At 35.9% G+C, this 16,317-nt stretch overlaps 1 protein-coding gene across 2 annotated transcripts in view; it reads right to left on the reverse strand.

The window, feature by feature from the left end:
• Window positions 1–16,317, reverse strand: part of mon2 (MON2 homolog, regulator of endosome-to-Golgi trafficking) — a 54,504-nt gene that overhangs the window by 8,166 nt on the left and 30,021 nt on the right. The window contains exons 18-26 of one of the 2 annotated variants that reach the window (XM_073831727.1): window positions 12,993–13,103; window positions 12,706–12,881; window positions 12,384–12,546; window positions 12,008–12,301; window positions 9,210–9,408; window positions 8,501–9,135; window positions 6,523–6,666; window positions 5,881–5,898; window positions 1,113–1,241 (exon numbers count right to left, since the gene is read on the reverse strand). In XM_073831727.1, coding sequence (XP_073687828.1) covers window positions 1,113–1,241; window positions 5,881–5,898; window positions 6,523–6,666; window positions 8,501–9,135; window positions 9,210–9,408; window positions 12,008–12,301; window positions 12,384–12,546; window positions 12,706–12,881; window positions 12,993–13,103 — 1,869 coding nt within the window. The remainder of the gene's footprint in view (window positions 1–1,112; window positions 1,242–5,880; window positions 5,899–6,522; window positions 6,667–8,500; window positions 9,136–9,209; window positions 9,409–12,007; window positions 12,302–12,383; window positions 12,547–12,705; window positions 12,882–12,992; window positions 13,104–16,317) is intronic. The other variant, XM_073831728.1, reaches the window with a different exon arrangement.

Genomic DNA, 16,317 nt, shown 5'->3' on the forward strand with positions numbered 1-16,317 from the left:
TAAGAGTAATTTACCACCCGGGCCGGAACTGTAAAGTGTCTACCTTAGTTTGTGTGTACTAACAGTATCAACAACATGTGCTCTTAAAAGAAAACAAACAGAATACGCTTGATATCTTTGGTTTAAACAGGAGCGCTTCACAATAATTAACCGAAACCCAGGTAATTGCCTCACAAACACAATATCTATAGAAAGCTTTAAATTATTATTTTACTATAAAACGAAATAATTAAAATCGAAAAAAAAACTCTTCCATTAGCTAATCCATAAAGATGCATTAGGCATTAATGAGCAGATGGCAGGATCGTCAATTTCATCTTTGCAACACTGAATCAGAAAATACTAGTTTATTAATAAGTAATTCGAATATTTTCTTAATTTTTGCCTTGACACATTCATGGTAATTACTTTTGCTGGGGCTTTGAGGCCAGTTTTGCGTGCATTTGAATGCGGAACTCTTCCAGCTGGTCGCTGCTGATGGCAGGACACTAAACACCGCCATGGCAGAATGAATGTAGCAGAAAGTTAGTCAAGTTATCCCGTTCCAGCGTGCAAAGTCACATGACTTTTTTAATGCGCACTGAGGAATTTAATTTGAGAGGCTTCTTGATGGGAAATGCAGCATGTACACCACAGCAAGCCGCTGTCTTGACGGATAGTAATTTTAGTTTATTTAGTCTATATAATTGGCAGATGTAAAGCATACATGTGTATGTTTTTTGTGTTAGTCCATTTTTATTTTATTATTATTATTATTATAACAGTTCAAGGAGCAACATGTTCGTGCACTTTCTAAAGATTTTAGTTCTGTTTTTGAATAAAGGGTTGTAAATCCCTTGTTTTTTTATCCGATTCATCGATTAATCGAAAAAATAATCGACAGATTAATCGATTATTAAAATAATCGTTAGTTGCAGCCCTACTATATAATAAAGGTGTATCAATGCACATTTCCCACCAGTCCTGTGTAAACTACGGCACGAACATTTATTTATTTAATATCGTGAGATGGCAGAGCGCATGAGAACAACGCAGTCTGAAGTAGCTGCTCTTAAATATATACATTTGTTGAGGTCAGCCTGTTTTATAAACTGATGATTTTCGTTTAGTACCTTGATGATGTTTTGTAGGACTTTCTCGGTGATAACAGCTTTGTGACAGGCCGTTTTATGGTACAGATCGACCACCACCTCCAAAGATCGCTCCGCAAACGGCACATAGTTTAAGGCCACCCACTCCGCCTGGACACAGACAGACAAGAAAAACAAAATGAAGACAGTAAATATAAAAATAACATTATTGAACAAACAAATGTCTCCTTATCAGCCTCAAAGACAAATAACATAGTATCAGAGAAAGATTGTGAATAATCAACACACATACACTACATCTCCAGAGCTGGTTTCCTGATAGGCTCTCAGTTTTAAACCAAAATCTAATGTTTATCATATTATCCCTACTGTCGGTAAAATGAGCTACATGACTGGATTGAAATGCAGCAGATGACTGGAAAAACAGTCCCTATGGATTTCCACTTCAACACTAATAACATTTGTGTCAAATTTCAATGACAAGTTCCACATTACTCTGACACGGACCATAATATTAGATGAAAAGCAGCAGCTACAGGTCCAGCACAACAGTGATACGCACAAGGGTGAGTAGATTTGTTTATATCAGCCCTGATGCTAATTTGAGCTAAAATAGCTTGAAGGCTTAAGATTGAGCATTAATCAAAGATGGCACCAAGCGTAATTGCAAAAATAATGACCTTTACAACAGTAACTGAATTTATGTAGCACTATCAGAGCATATTGTGACATTAATACATACAAAACATCCTCACTTCTTGTTTGGCACCCTATCTAAAGGCTTTTTGATAACCAGCTGAAGAAAATCTGAGGAAGAGTCAATGAAAGCTAAAGACTAAAGTATCTGTAAGTAGGTTTTTGACTAAATTAAAACCACCTTTTGCATTAAACTAGACATGAAATGGAATCAGAATGGAATAGTATCTTACTACTTAATGAAAACTGTGTAGTATATACTGCACACTACTTTTTACAAACAGTAAATAGTATGCAATAAAACAGTTGCTGTTTGCTGTTTATTTTCTACGTAAAGTTTAGTGTAAAAATTTGAGCCAAAAACCAGGGTTCAAGGTGCTTAAAGTACTTAAATTTGACTTTTTGAAATGTAAGGCCTTGAAAACCTTAGTAATATTCCTGAAGAGGTACTTGAAAAGGGCTTGAATAATTATTATATTATCTATTATTATTATTATATTATCTATTAAATAAGTGTTTAAATTCTGTTAATAAGCACTTATCTTTTCACATAAAATTCACGCAATTCAAAAAAACGTCATACCTTTTTTTGCTTATTGCAGTTCATGTCAGAAAGCAATCGAGCTAAGCGAGTAGTAGTACTGACACTGTCTTGTAATCATGACTTGAAGACGCAAAAACCGATGAACCGAATCAATTGAGTCATTAATGCTGAAACCGCTCCGATCGATTTAAACTCATGACAAAAACCAGACCAAATTAAAAGAGCCATTCATTTTTGAATTTCGACATTGCTTATAACAATTTTAAAAAGCATGTAGTGATGGAGGAAACAGAGCTTTTCGAAACTCAGACTTAGTTAAACCCCTGCGTCACAAAACGATTCGGTAACACTTTCTATGAAGCCCCTATTTATAACACATTATAACGGTATTTCTAAGGCATTATAATAAATGCATAATGCATTATAAGAAACCTTATAATATGTTATACCATCTCATGAATAATCATAACAACAATTATAATACATTATAATACTTGAGTATTTGAGGTTATAACTTTTAAGATTATGATCATTTATAACACACAATGAACGGCATATTAAATCTTCTTAATTTATAATGGACTATATCATATTACATTTATTTTTTACATTATATTACGTTTTATTTTGATGGTCCCCTAAGCCTATAGACTATAAGCTTAAACTTTCTAACTACATGCCAACTAACACTCCTTAGAGTATTAGTAGGCTTAGGTTATGGTTGGGCTAGGTAGAATGTTCATGTACTTGCAAAGTTACTTATAATATAACATAATAGTTTGTCTTTTGGGGAAACATCGAAATTTAGTGTTAGCATATATTCAGCATAATACTAATTACTGCTAGCTGACATGCAGTTGCAGAGTTACTTATCAAAAGCTGTCTGAAGGGTACCATCAAAATAATCAAACAGTTCATATTACACATTTATCTAAACTGATACCTGATCTTAGGGTTCTTTCGGAAATATTATTATAATTACTTATAAGTGGTCTTTGTATGCTTTAAGTAAAGTGACATGAGAAACATGGCGAGATATGAGACTTATAATATGTTATAACTATGAGGAGGTAATCATTCTGTTAAAAGCTATAACCACAAAAAAAGTACAAATTATAATACATTAAAACTGTTCTTATGAATACTCATGAGATGATATAACATATTATAATGTTTTTTATAATGCATTATGCATTCATTATAATGCCTTAAGAATACCCTTATAATGTATTATAAATACGGGCTTCATAGGAAGTGTTACCAACGATTCAATATTTTGAATCGCTTAAACCGGATCCAAAGCACTGCAATCGGATTGCGAATCGCAATTCAGTTAATTCAGGTCGGGACTTTGGAGCAGGTTCGCAAATCTTTGCTTTAGATCGGAACTTCAGAGCGTAGATCACAAATTATTTGATTTAGATTGGAACTGGTTTGTGAATCATTTAGCAAATTGAATAATTCAAATCAAATGGTTTGTGATACGCGATTTGAAATCCCGATCTAAATCAAATTCAGATTCAGAGTGTGGACAGCGAATGATTTGATTTACATCAAAACTTTAGAGTGGGTTCGCAAATCTTTTGTTTAGATCGGAACTTCAGTGCACGGATCGCAAATCATTTGATTTAGATCGGAACTGGTTTGTGAATCATTTAGCGAAATGATTTGTGATACGCGATTTGAAATCCCGATCTAAATCAAATTCAGATCAGGACTTCAGATTGTGGATCACAAACCATTTGATTTAGATTGGAACTTCACAATATGCAAATAATTTGATTTAGATTGGAATGGGTTTGTGAATCATTTAGTGAATTAAATAATTCAAATCAAATATTTCGTGAAATACTTCGTGAAATTTCACAAATCCTTTGCTTTTGATCTGGGGCCTCATTTATAAAACTTTCTTACGCACTGATTTGATCTTAGAGTGTTCGTACAATCAAATCCACGTCAAAGTACAGATTTATAAAAACCGTCTTTGACGTGGAAAAGTACTTATCTCCACGTCAGATTCCAGCTTGGCGTACGACCGTTTCCTTGTGGTAATGCCTGGTATTGCAGATAGATCAGCCTCACTATAATTTGATTTCTTGCGCTCCTTTATACTTGCCATTGTCACAGAGTTTTTGCTTTAGGAATGAGCTCATTTTATATGTTAATTAATTAAGCAGGGGCGTTTCGACGGCGGAACATTCAGCTGCACACAATTCCACGATCATTTGTGATTTATAACCGAATGAATGGCGTACGCATGGATTTCGTGGTACGTTTTCTCTGAATCGCTCTTACGATCAAATCAGAAAAGTTCTTAGATAAAATCAAGGATGGTTTCTACGCAAGTCTTTATAAATGAGGCCCCTGAACTTCAGAGCTGGGATCACAAATCATTTCATTCAGATCGGGGGTTAGGTGCAAAGCTTTTCAAAACTCTTGCCTCGCAAAACGATTGACTATTTAGAATCGCTCCAACTGGATCCAAAGCACTGCAATCGGAACGCGGATTGCGAATGAGTTGATTCAGGTCAGGACTTCCGATCAGGTTTGCAAATATTTTGCTTTAGATCGGAACTTAAGAGAGCGTGGATCGCAAATCATTTGATTTAGATCGAACAAGTTTGTGAATCATTTAGCAAATTGAATAATTCAAATTCAAATTCTAATTCTAATAATCTAATAATTCTAATTCGTGATATGCGATTTAAAATCCCAATATAAATCGCAAATCATTTGATTCAGATTGGGACTTTGGTGTGGGTTTGTGAATTATTTGTTTCAGATCAGAATTTCAGAGTGATTTCGCAATTTTTCTTCTTAAACAGCAGAAAAACTATTAATGCAGTACAGTTATAAAAACTACAAAACAAAAAGTCCCTTTAACAGCGGTTAAATTAACAGTGGTTTTACTACAGTAAAAGTGTATTATACTTTGTAATACTTCACATGTGTTTCACTTTATTTTATTAGTATATTTTTATTAATCTATTTCTCTTTTTTATTTTAAATGGAAGATGTTGTTCGATAAGTAAGATCTCTGATTGAAGTCCAAAAAGCAGTGCTTAAAAACTCCTAGAAAGTCCTGGAAATTCATCTGTGCGAACCCTGTTAAACACTGGAAATGGAAGGTAAATTCCAGCATATTACATTGCAGCATAATGTATTTCATGTAGTTTTTGATAAATGTTAGGTCATTAAAGTATTCTATGTATACAGAGTGTACGTGAAAAATTGTCATGAAAAAGTTGAAACTCTTCCCTATACGTGTGCCAAATTTTGAAACTTCACCACATGGCTCTAAGAAACGGCATAAAATAACACTATTTGTTGACGTTTATTTTGGCAGTTAGAATTAATGAACAAATGTGGCTGATGGAACTGAAGGGAGAAAAAACAAATGTTATCAGAGTATGAAAGAGAAGTTTGTCTTGTAGAGCAGTTAAATGAAGCTGAAATTAGCCGAAGGGAAAAAAGGAAGAGAAAGCAAGGCAGAAAGCAAACGAGAGACAGAGATATAGAGGAAGACAGCGGGAGGGAGGAAGAACTCACCGGTGCAAACAGTTGGATCTAAAGTGGATCCGTATGAAGTACAAAAACAGAACAAGAGAAGAGCAGACAAATGTTTACTACCACCGCCGATCACATCCCCACAACACACTAATGAATCTACTTTAAACGATGACGATAACAAAGACAAACGATTGCTTTGAAAGTCATGTTTACAAATACTTTGCACCTAACCTAAAGAATGGGTTAACATTGAAATATTCCACATTTCTACCAGTTCATAGTTTTAACTTGTTGAGCCACATCTACTTCAAAATGTGATTAAAACAACATGATTCAAAGTATTCAAACATGACTAAAAGAGGCACAAAATGCAGAGTAATACAGAGAAATTATCCTAGAACCAAATTAAAACTGAGAAGGGAAAAAAGACAACACCATAAAGACGTCACTGTAAACACAACAAAAAAGCAAAGACTTCTTTAAATGTGTGCATTCAAAACCCTCCAAACACTCCTGAGCAGAAACAAAGATCATCTACTACATCACCACATCCGGAAACAGATACAGAAATGAATGCTGTATGATGATGATGAGTGTATGTATGATGATTCATAAACTAACAATGATCACGACCAACAGAACAAAGCAAATCCACCATTTGGAAACAGGACAGAGGCTCACCTGGTTGTATTTGGCATTGGCCACGTGTTTGGTCTCCATCTTTCCATACTGAGGAGGTTTACAGGAGAACTCCACAAACAGCAGGAGCTGCTCGAAGATGGCGGGATACATCACCTGGAGATTCTCCGAACCCACACAGATTGCCTAGAACGATGACATACAATCTCATCTTAAAAGATGGAGAGTCTACAAAGAATCTCAATCACAATCAACCAAAAACAAAACTCTTAGAAACATAAGAACTTCCTGCTGCCAGCTGGTGGCGCTATGACTGAATATTGGCATGTAAATGTCTTCAGGCCAGGACTTTTATCATGGTATGTTTGAGTTATTGTAAAGCATGACATATCCTGTCGCCAACAGGTGGCGCTATGATTATATCTGAAAATTGGCCTTTAGATGTCTTCAGGCATCTAAAGTCCATGGAAATGTTTTGGACAGGCATGGACCAAACATGTGACATTTGGTGCTTAGACAGTGTGGCCCGGTTTCACAGACATGGCTTAGACTAAGCCAGGATTAGGCCATGGATCAATTAGAACATTTACGTAATTTTTATAAACACGCTTAGAAAAAAAACTTACTGGTGTGCATTTTGAGACAGAACAAAGGCACTGATATATTTTAAGATCAATCAGTGCAATTTTATTTCAGTTGAAACTGCTCAGACTTACATTTTAGTCTAGGACTATGCTTAAGCCTTATCTGTGAAACCGGGGGTGTATGTTTAAGTCAGTGTAAAACAAGTCACTTCCTGTTGCCAGCAGGTGGAGCTGGCAAGACAATATTGGCTTTGAGATGTGTTCAGGCCAGGGCTCTTATCGAAAGTGTGAAGTTTAGGGCAGATCAGACATTGTACGGCTGAGTTACAACAACTTGTTTTTTCATGGCGAAACATCGAACTTTGTCAGGGTGCCACGGACACGCCCTTTAACGTAAACTCAAGATCTTTGCAATTTAACATCGCAAAGGCCTTTAGATTAGACTGACCAAATATAATGTTGATGTTATTAAATCTCTAGGAGGAGCTCGTTACAGCATAAAACAAGTCACTTCCTGTTGCCAGCAGGTGGAGCTATTATTATGAGACAATATTGGCTTTGAGATGTGTTCAGGCCAGGGCTCTTATCGAAAGTGTGAAGTTTAGGGCAGATCAGACATTGTACGGCTGAGTTACAACAACTTGTTTTTTCATGGCGAAACATCGAACTTTGTCAGGGTGCCACGGACACGCCCTTTAACGTAAACTCAAGATCTTTGCAATTTAACATCGCAAAGGCCTTTAGATTAGACTGACCAAATATAATGTTGATCTCATTAAAACTCTAGGAGGAGTTTGTTACAGCGTAAAACATGTCACTTCCTGTTGCCAGCAGGTGGCGCTATGACTATAATTGAATATGGGAATGTAGATCTGTTCAGGCTTAGGAGTCTTATCAAACGTGAAGTTTGGGGCAGATCGGACATTGCATGTCCGAATTATAACAACTTCCTTTTTTCATGGCGAAACATCGAAATTTGTTAGTCTGCCACGGACACGCCCTTCGACGAAAACTGAAGATCTTCACAATTTAACGTCACAAAGGGCTTTAGATTACACTGACCAAATGTGATGTTGATCTGACTAAATCTCTAGGAGGAGTTTGTTAAAATACAAAGCCTGAAAATGGCAAAGAAGTTTCAAAATAACATTTCCTGTTGGGTTTCAGACTACGTTTTGAGGGGCTTTTTTGTACGAATGTTTGTGAAACACAGCTCGAAGGGCACTTTGTTGAAATTTTATAGGTGGGACTATTAAGCCATTTTACCACACCCATTTCTGAAAACCATATCAAAATAATTTTTTTACCACTTTTGGCGTGTGTGCAAAGTTTCTTGAGTTTTTGAGCATGTTTAGGCCCTCAAAAATGCTATTTCATTTGGAGAAGAACCACCGGTGCTCTGGCTCTAATTAACCAAATTCTAAAAAGTGTTCTACCTTCTGCAGGACATCGAGGGCAGTCAGAACTGCTTCCTGCAGGCTGGTGAGCACTGCTTCCGTATAGGAGGGCAAGATGAATGGCGAGGAGTCTGAGCTTATGGGGACCGACACAGCTCCATGCAGAATCACCCCCAACTTCTTGAGATCTTCCATGCTAAAACCTACTGCGATGTGCTGGTACAATGCTGGGAAAATCTGTATTAGCGCCGTCAGGAAAGGCTGACTGGGTACAAACACTAGTTTATCTGTTCCACCACTAGGGGGCCGTGTGCACTCGGTTCCTATCCGGTACCAAGAGTTCCACGCTGACCACCAGAGGGCAGAGTCGTCCAGCTCCTCTCCAGGTGGTGGAAGTGAAGGTTGGGCACCGTAGCGCTGGGCTAGTCGCTCGGCAAGGGAATCGGACCGGACAAGGGGTCTTCCTGGCCCAGAACCTTGAATAGACTCCATAAGGACAGGAGGAACGTCCATTGCGGCGAGAGCATCGGGTTTATCTGTGTCTTTAATTGGCGTGACTAGCTGGAGGATCTCTTGGAAGCTTTTGAGGGCGGCGAGGGAAACTTCATTGTTCTTGCTGAGTGCAGCGGACTGGATGTGGTCCAACAGAACTTCCCAAGCCTTGAAAAAGTCACCTGCAAGCAAGAACATGACTTTCAGTATTAAATTCTGAGATAGGTCTTTGAGAACCACATGTCTGAATGATTACCTAGCTGCTGAAGCAGGTATCTCCTGGTGTTGAAGATCCGAGCTACGCCCGCAAGCGTCAGAACCCATGTTTCCGCCCACTGTTTCTCCGCTGTGTCGCGTGAGTGGTGGATGAGGATGTTTCCACCTCCAGATTCGATCTTTTCCTTGTCAGCTGTGGTGGAGGACTTCCTTACACAGTCCAGCAGATGAAAAAGAACCTGCAGAGCAACGAGGTTTGGTTATTAGCAACAATAACAAAGGAATTTTAACTAGAACTGGGTTTAATTTGGTCTCTGGTCAATTCTGATTCAGCAAAGCAATTTTTTTTTTAACTAGAATTGGGATTAATTTAGTTTCAGGTCAAGTCTGATCCAAGGAATTAACTTTCAATAGAACTGGGTTTAATTTGGTCCCCGGTCAAGTCTGAACCAACAAAGCCATTTTAAATAGAACTTGATTTATTTTGGTAATCTGTCAAGTCTGATCCAGCAAAACAATTTAACTAGAACTGGATTTAATTTAGTTTCGGTGAAGTCTGAACCAACAAAGAAATTTTGACTAGAACTGGGTTTAATTTGGTCTTCTGTCAAGTCTGACCCAGCAAAGCAATTTTAACTAGAATTTAATTTAATTTAATTTAGTAACCGGTCAAGTCTGATCCAGCAAAGTGATTTAAACTTAAACTGGATTTAATTTGTTCCCTGGTAAAGTCTGAACCAACAAAGCAATTTTGACGGAAACTTGATTTAATTTGGTCTCTGATCAAGTCTGAACCAACAAAGCAATTTTAACTAGAACTGGATTTAATTTGGTCTCTGATCAAGTCTGAACCAACAAGGCAATTTTAACTAGAACTTGGTTTAATATGGTCCTTGGTCAAGTCTGACCTAGCAAAGCAATTTTAACTATAACTGAATTTAATTTAGTAACCGGTCAAGTCTGATCCAACAAAGTGATTTAAACTAAAACTGGATTTAATTTGGTCTCTGGTAAAGTCTGAACCAACAAACCAATTTTAACTTAGAACTGGATTTAATTTGGTCTCTGGTAAAGTCTGAACCAACAAACCAATTTTAACTTAGAACTGGATTTAATTTAGTCTCGGGTCAAGTCTGATCCAACAAAGCAATTATAACTAGAACTGGGTTTAATTTGGTCTCTGGTCAAGTCTGAACCAATAAGGCAATTTTAACTAGATCTTGGTTTAATATGATCCTTGGTCAAGTCTGACCCAGCAAAGCAATTTTAACTAGAATTAAATTAAATTTAGTAACCGGTGAAGTCTGATCCAACAAAGTGATTTAAACTAAAACTGGATTTAATTTGGTCTCTGGTAAAGTCTGAACCAACAAACCAATTTTAACTTAGAACTGGATTTAATTTGGTCTCGGGTCAAGTCTGATCCAACAAAGCAATTATAACTAGAACTGGGTTTAATTTGGTCTCTGGTCAAGTCTGAACCAATAAGGCAATTTTAACTAGAACTTGGTTTAATATGGTCCTTGGTCAAGTCTGACCCAGCAAAGCAATTTTAACTATAACTGAATTTAATTTAGTAACCGGTCAAGTCTGACCCAGCAAAGCAATTTTAACTATAACTGAATTTAATTTAGTAACCGGTCAAGTCTGATCCAGCAAAGTGATTTAAACTAAAACAGGACTTAATTTGGTCTCTGGTAAAGTCTGAATCAACAAAACAATTTTAACTTAGAACTGGATTTAATTTGGTCTCTGTTCAAGTCTGAACCAATAAGGCAATTTTAACTAGAACTGGGTTTAATTTAGTAACCGGTCAAGTCTGATCCAGTAAAGTGATTTAAACTAAAACAGGACTTAATTTGGTCTCTGGTAAAGTCCGAACCAACAAACCAATTTTAACTTAGAACTGGATTTAATTTGGTCTCTGTTCAAGTCTGAACCAATAAGGCAATTTTAACTAGAACTTGGTTTAATATGATCCTTGGTCAAGTCTGACCCAGCAAAGCAATTTTAACTAGAATTAAATTAAATTTAGTAACCGGTCAAGTCTGATCCAACAAAGTGATTTAAACTAAAACTGGATTTAATTTGGTCTCTGGTAAAGTCTGAACCAACAAACCAATTTTAACTTAGAACTGGATTTAATTTGGTCTCTGGTAAAGTCTGAACCAACAAACCAATTTTAACTTAGAACTGGATTTAATTTAGTCTCGGGTCAAGTCTGATCCAACAAAGCAATTATAACTAGAACTGGGTTTAATTTGGTCTCTGGTCAAGTCTGAACCAATAAGGCAATTTTAACTAGAACTTGGTTTAATATGGTCCTTGGTCAAGTCTGACCCAGCAAAGCAATTTTTACTAGAATTAAATTTTATTTAGTAATCGGTCAAGTCTGATCCAGCAAAGTGATTTAAACTAAAACAGGATTTAATTTGGTCTCTGGTAAAGTCTGAATCAACAAAACAATTTTAACTTAGAACTGGATTTAATTTGGTCTCGGGTCAAGTCTAATCCAACAAAGCAATTATAACTAGAACTGGGTTTAATTTGGTCTCTGGTCAAGTCTGAACCAATAAGGCAATTTTAACTAGATCTTGGTTTAATATGATCCTTGGTCAAGTCTGACCCAGCAAAGCAATTTTAACTAGAATTAAATTTAATTTAGTAACCGGTGAAGTCCGATCCAGCAAAGCAATTATAACTAGAACTGGGTTTAATTTGGTCTCTGGTAAAGTCTGAATCAACAAAACAATTTTAACTAGAACTGGGTTTAATTTGGTCCCCAGCCAAATCTGATCCAGCAAAGCAATTTTAAGTAGAACTGGTCTGCTCCAGTACCTTCCAAACCACGATGTTCCAGGTCGGTGGTTGCAGCAGCGTTCCATGAGCAGCAATGGTGGAGAACATTGTCTGGCCAGCGCTTTTCCTCACAGCCGGCCGTGGGTCCACGCACAACTCACCCAGCTTGGCATAGAGGCACAGCCACAGGCAGTCAAAAGGTGGCGCAGGGTGGAAGGGTCGGTTCAGAGGTTCACCTTTATCCTGGGCCTGTTTCAAGAGAATCGCTTCCTCCCTCTCCAGCTCCTCTGTAATAGCTTCTCCTCTTTGGAAGAAGTAGTCTGAGATGTTCCACTGCGGGGGAAGAGGAAGACTCTTAGTCATCCACTCAAAACCTTCAAGGTAACACTAAAGACTAAAGGTAAGTACTCCTTACCAGCAAGCCGATAGACGTCAGGCTGATGTTTAGCTCCTGGTTTTGGAGCCCAAAGCTGCCGGCTACATCCACCACAATTTGGAGGCACGTGCAAGGCATTGTGGGTAGGAAGTCGGTCACCACCAACTGCAGGCACTGGAAGGCTGTTCGTATGAGGGACTCACTGTGAAACAAAACATGTGTTGTGTACAAATGAGACACTCCAAAATCAAGACTTCCTTGGTCAAGCAGCCCCAAAAGAAGGACCATGCCGTTTGACTAATAAGGAAATTCTTGCTTGTCTAAGATGGTCTTTTCTGCAAGGTCAGACGGTGTGTCTCACCCCTGGTCGTTACGGATCGCTCCAATGACCCCCAGCACCAGAGGCCATCCCGGTCCGAGACTATCTCCCTGGTTCTGTAGGATCTGTAGGACACACTCCAGCTGTTTCTGTCGGATATCAGCGTGAAGGACGTTGGAGAGCTCCTTCAGAGGGTTCAGAAGCAGCAGCTGCAGCCTCTGAGGAAAACAGGAGAAGGTTGAACGTGAAGGTGAAGGTGTTGTCCAATCAATAACCAAACCCAAACTCTGAAGTAGCACTGATTTCCGATCATCCAAATGAATTTCTACCTGGTTCTGGGACAGCGGTGGCTCGTGTTTGAAGGAGAGTCCAGCTTTGATCAGCGAGGTGATGGCCTCTGCGCCCCACTCCCTCATACGAGCATTAGGATGCTGACAAACCTGACAAACAAGATAATGGCACAATAGGCTTCATGTTCTTATTCAACCTATAATTTCATTACTTTGTAGTGAAATATGACACAGACACATTTTTAACTTTGTGAGATTCGCTCATTGATAAAATCAAACATTGCAAATGGAGGGTGAAGACGAATGAATGGACAAAATAATGTCAAGACGAGACACTGCAGGTGAATAGGGTAGAAAAAATTAACTAATAGTTATCACCTTTCTTACTCCGTTAATTGATTACACTGATAACTGCAAACATTTTTTGTATAACAAGTTTTCTAAAATGTTAGATTTTAGGCATTATTTAATGAAATATGCTCTAATTTGCTAATATTTCTAGTGCAAAAAATCTAAACAGTGGATGAAGTCAGTTTCAAAATTCTTGTTTAATTTTTTTGACATATTAGAGTCAAATGCTTTTACAGAGGGAATTTTGGGTATCTAATTTTGTCACTCCATAATTCAGAGATTACTTAGAACAGGCGGAAAACAATATTTTTTTGACAGTTTTTTTTGGGGAATAAAATGTATAAAATCAAGCAAGTTATATATGAACAAATCCCTCTAAAAACCTTCAGGATACAGACAAGAATAAAAATGAAAAGTTTAGTGAGTATAAGTGCTACTGAAGTGGAGATTTATGGCTCTGTGTAAAAGTAAAAACTCATTTGGAGAAAACAGCCTTTAAAAATATGTATTGTAATTGTAATAAGGGGAGACACTCCAGGCAAAAACATTTTTTCATGCACCCGTCAAGTTTGAGATTTTAGGCTTCTTGGTTTTTCATGAAGTGTTTTTTCAGACTAGTGGAAAGAAGACATCCAAAAAACACTGTTAAGTGTTTCTTTTATAGCACTTTATCTATTTGTGTCAATAGATTTCAATTACAATACATATTTTTAAAGGCCGTTTTCTCAAAATGAGTTTTTTCTCCTACACTGAGCCATAAATCTCCACTTCAGTAGCACTTACACACACCAAACTTTACATTTTTATTCCTTTCTATATCCTGAAGGTTTTTACAAATGGATTTGTTCATATATAATTAGCTTTATTTTATACATTTTATTCCCCCTCAAATTTGGAAAAATATAGTGTTTTCAGAATTATGTTGTGACAAAATGAGATACCCAAAATTCCTTCTGTAAAAAAATTTATGACTTAATGAAAATTTTTTTTAAACTGACTTCATCCAGTGTTTAGATTTTTGTACTAGAAATGCATGCAAACTAACGCATATTTCATTAAATAATGCCTAATTTGCATATTTGAACCTAACATTTTAGAAAACTTGTAATACAAAAAATGTTTGCAATTATCAATGTAATCAATCAACTGGATAAGTAAGGTGATAACTATTAGTTATTTTTTTTACTCTATTCACCTGCAGTGTCTCGCCTTAACACAAGAAAAAAAGCAAAGCAATATTTATTTGTCACTAACTTTTTTTAGATCACAAGAGGAGACATTGCTTATTGGATTTTGATTGCATAGATCAGAGATTGGTGTGTTTTATGAATGTGAAAGAGATTCCTGAATCACAGTGAGATGGGTCCTTTCACATTATTCGCATTGACATTCCCCAACACATTAAACTAAATTAAACCCATTTAAGTCAATTTGACTCCAATTTCTGCTGACTTTCTGAAGTTGTACAACACACAGCTGAAGGTGTAAATGGCATTTGGAGAATAATAATCATATAAAAAAAGCTGTTCTATGATCTGCTTTTCACATGGAGTTTGTGTTGAAGCCCTGATGCGAGTCATGTGAAAGAGATCAGCTTGAAAACATCTGATTAACACAACAACAGGAGGCTGATTTAATCCTAAAAACAATTCATAAGAGACAATTTCATAAAGGGTGACGAATGACAGACTGATTCAAAAAGAAGAGTTGCTTCTCAGAGAGAAGGATTTCTGAGTGAAAAAAAAATAGTTAAGCACTTACCTTCTACAAAAGAGACATGTCGCAAGAGACAGAGAAGGAAAAAAAGACCGAATAAGACAATATGAGGACATGAATCGTGCTTTAGCATTTATACAGCTACAGAAGAAGTCTGAGTACAGCAGACAAGGACAGCAAGTAGAGACTGGAAAGATCAAAGTGGCCCACCAAATATTAAATATTAACATTTCAGAATAGGACTCATCTCATTACAATAGTTATTTATTGTGATTAGTTGAACTAATAGTCATATTTTGTTTTTAGCAACATTAGTCGTATCGCAAGACAATGAAGCAAAAATTTAAATTTAAATAACTAAATATTAAGATAGATAGATAGATAGATAGATAGATAGATAGATAGATAGATAGATAGATAGATTTAGATAACTAAAATTAAGATTTAATTTATTAAGGGTAGGAAATGTACAAAATATGGAACATGATCTTTATTTAATATCCCTGATGAAAAATCAATAATTTTGATCCATACAATGTATTTTTGGCTATTGCTACCAATATACCCGTGCTACTAATGACTGGTTTTGTGGTCCAGGGTCACAAATAATAAATAAAATAAAAATAAATAATATATTTATAATAAATAAAAAATGTAAATTACAAATAAATGGTAAACGTATAGTATATAAATTAATATAAACACACAATAAAAAAATAAATATTTAAATAAATAAATTATATATCAATAATAAATAAATATTATATATATATATATATATATATATATATATAAATAAGTGTGTGAGTGTGTGTGTATATGCAGTATATATAAAATAAAAATAAAATGATACAATTTTATATCCATAATAAACAAATAAATATAAATAAACAAATACTAACAGTTTAAACAAACAAACAAATAAATGTGATTCAAAACTAAAACTAAAGAAAGGTATATAAATAAATACATAAATCAAATTAAAATACATTTCAAAATAAATAATGTAAATAAATTAATTATATATCCATAATAAATAAAAAATAAAAACAAAGAGGAATTTAAAACTAAACTGTGTGTGTGTGTGTGTGTGTGTGTGTGTGTATATATATATATATATATATATATATATCCAATAAATATAAATAAACAGACGGCTTCGAAATAAATAAATGTGATTAAAAAGCAGAAACTGTGTTGCTGGTGTGGATTTAGATTATTTACAATAAAACAACTAAACTATAAATAAAAAAGAAAGAAAAAGATGACTTCAAAAGTATAGTATATAAATAAATAT

Source organism: Garra rufa, chromosome 25, assembly GCF_049309525.1.
Source record: "Garra rufa chromosome 25, GarRuf1.0, whole genome shotgun sequence".
NCBI classification, from domain to species: domain Eukaryota; kingdom Metazoa; phylum Chordata; class Actinopteri; order Cypriniformes; family Cyprinidae; genus Garra; species Garra rufa.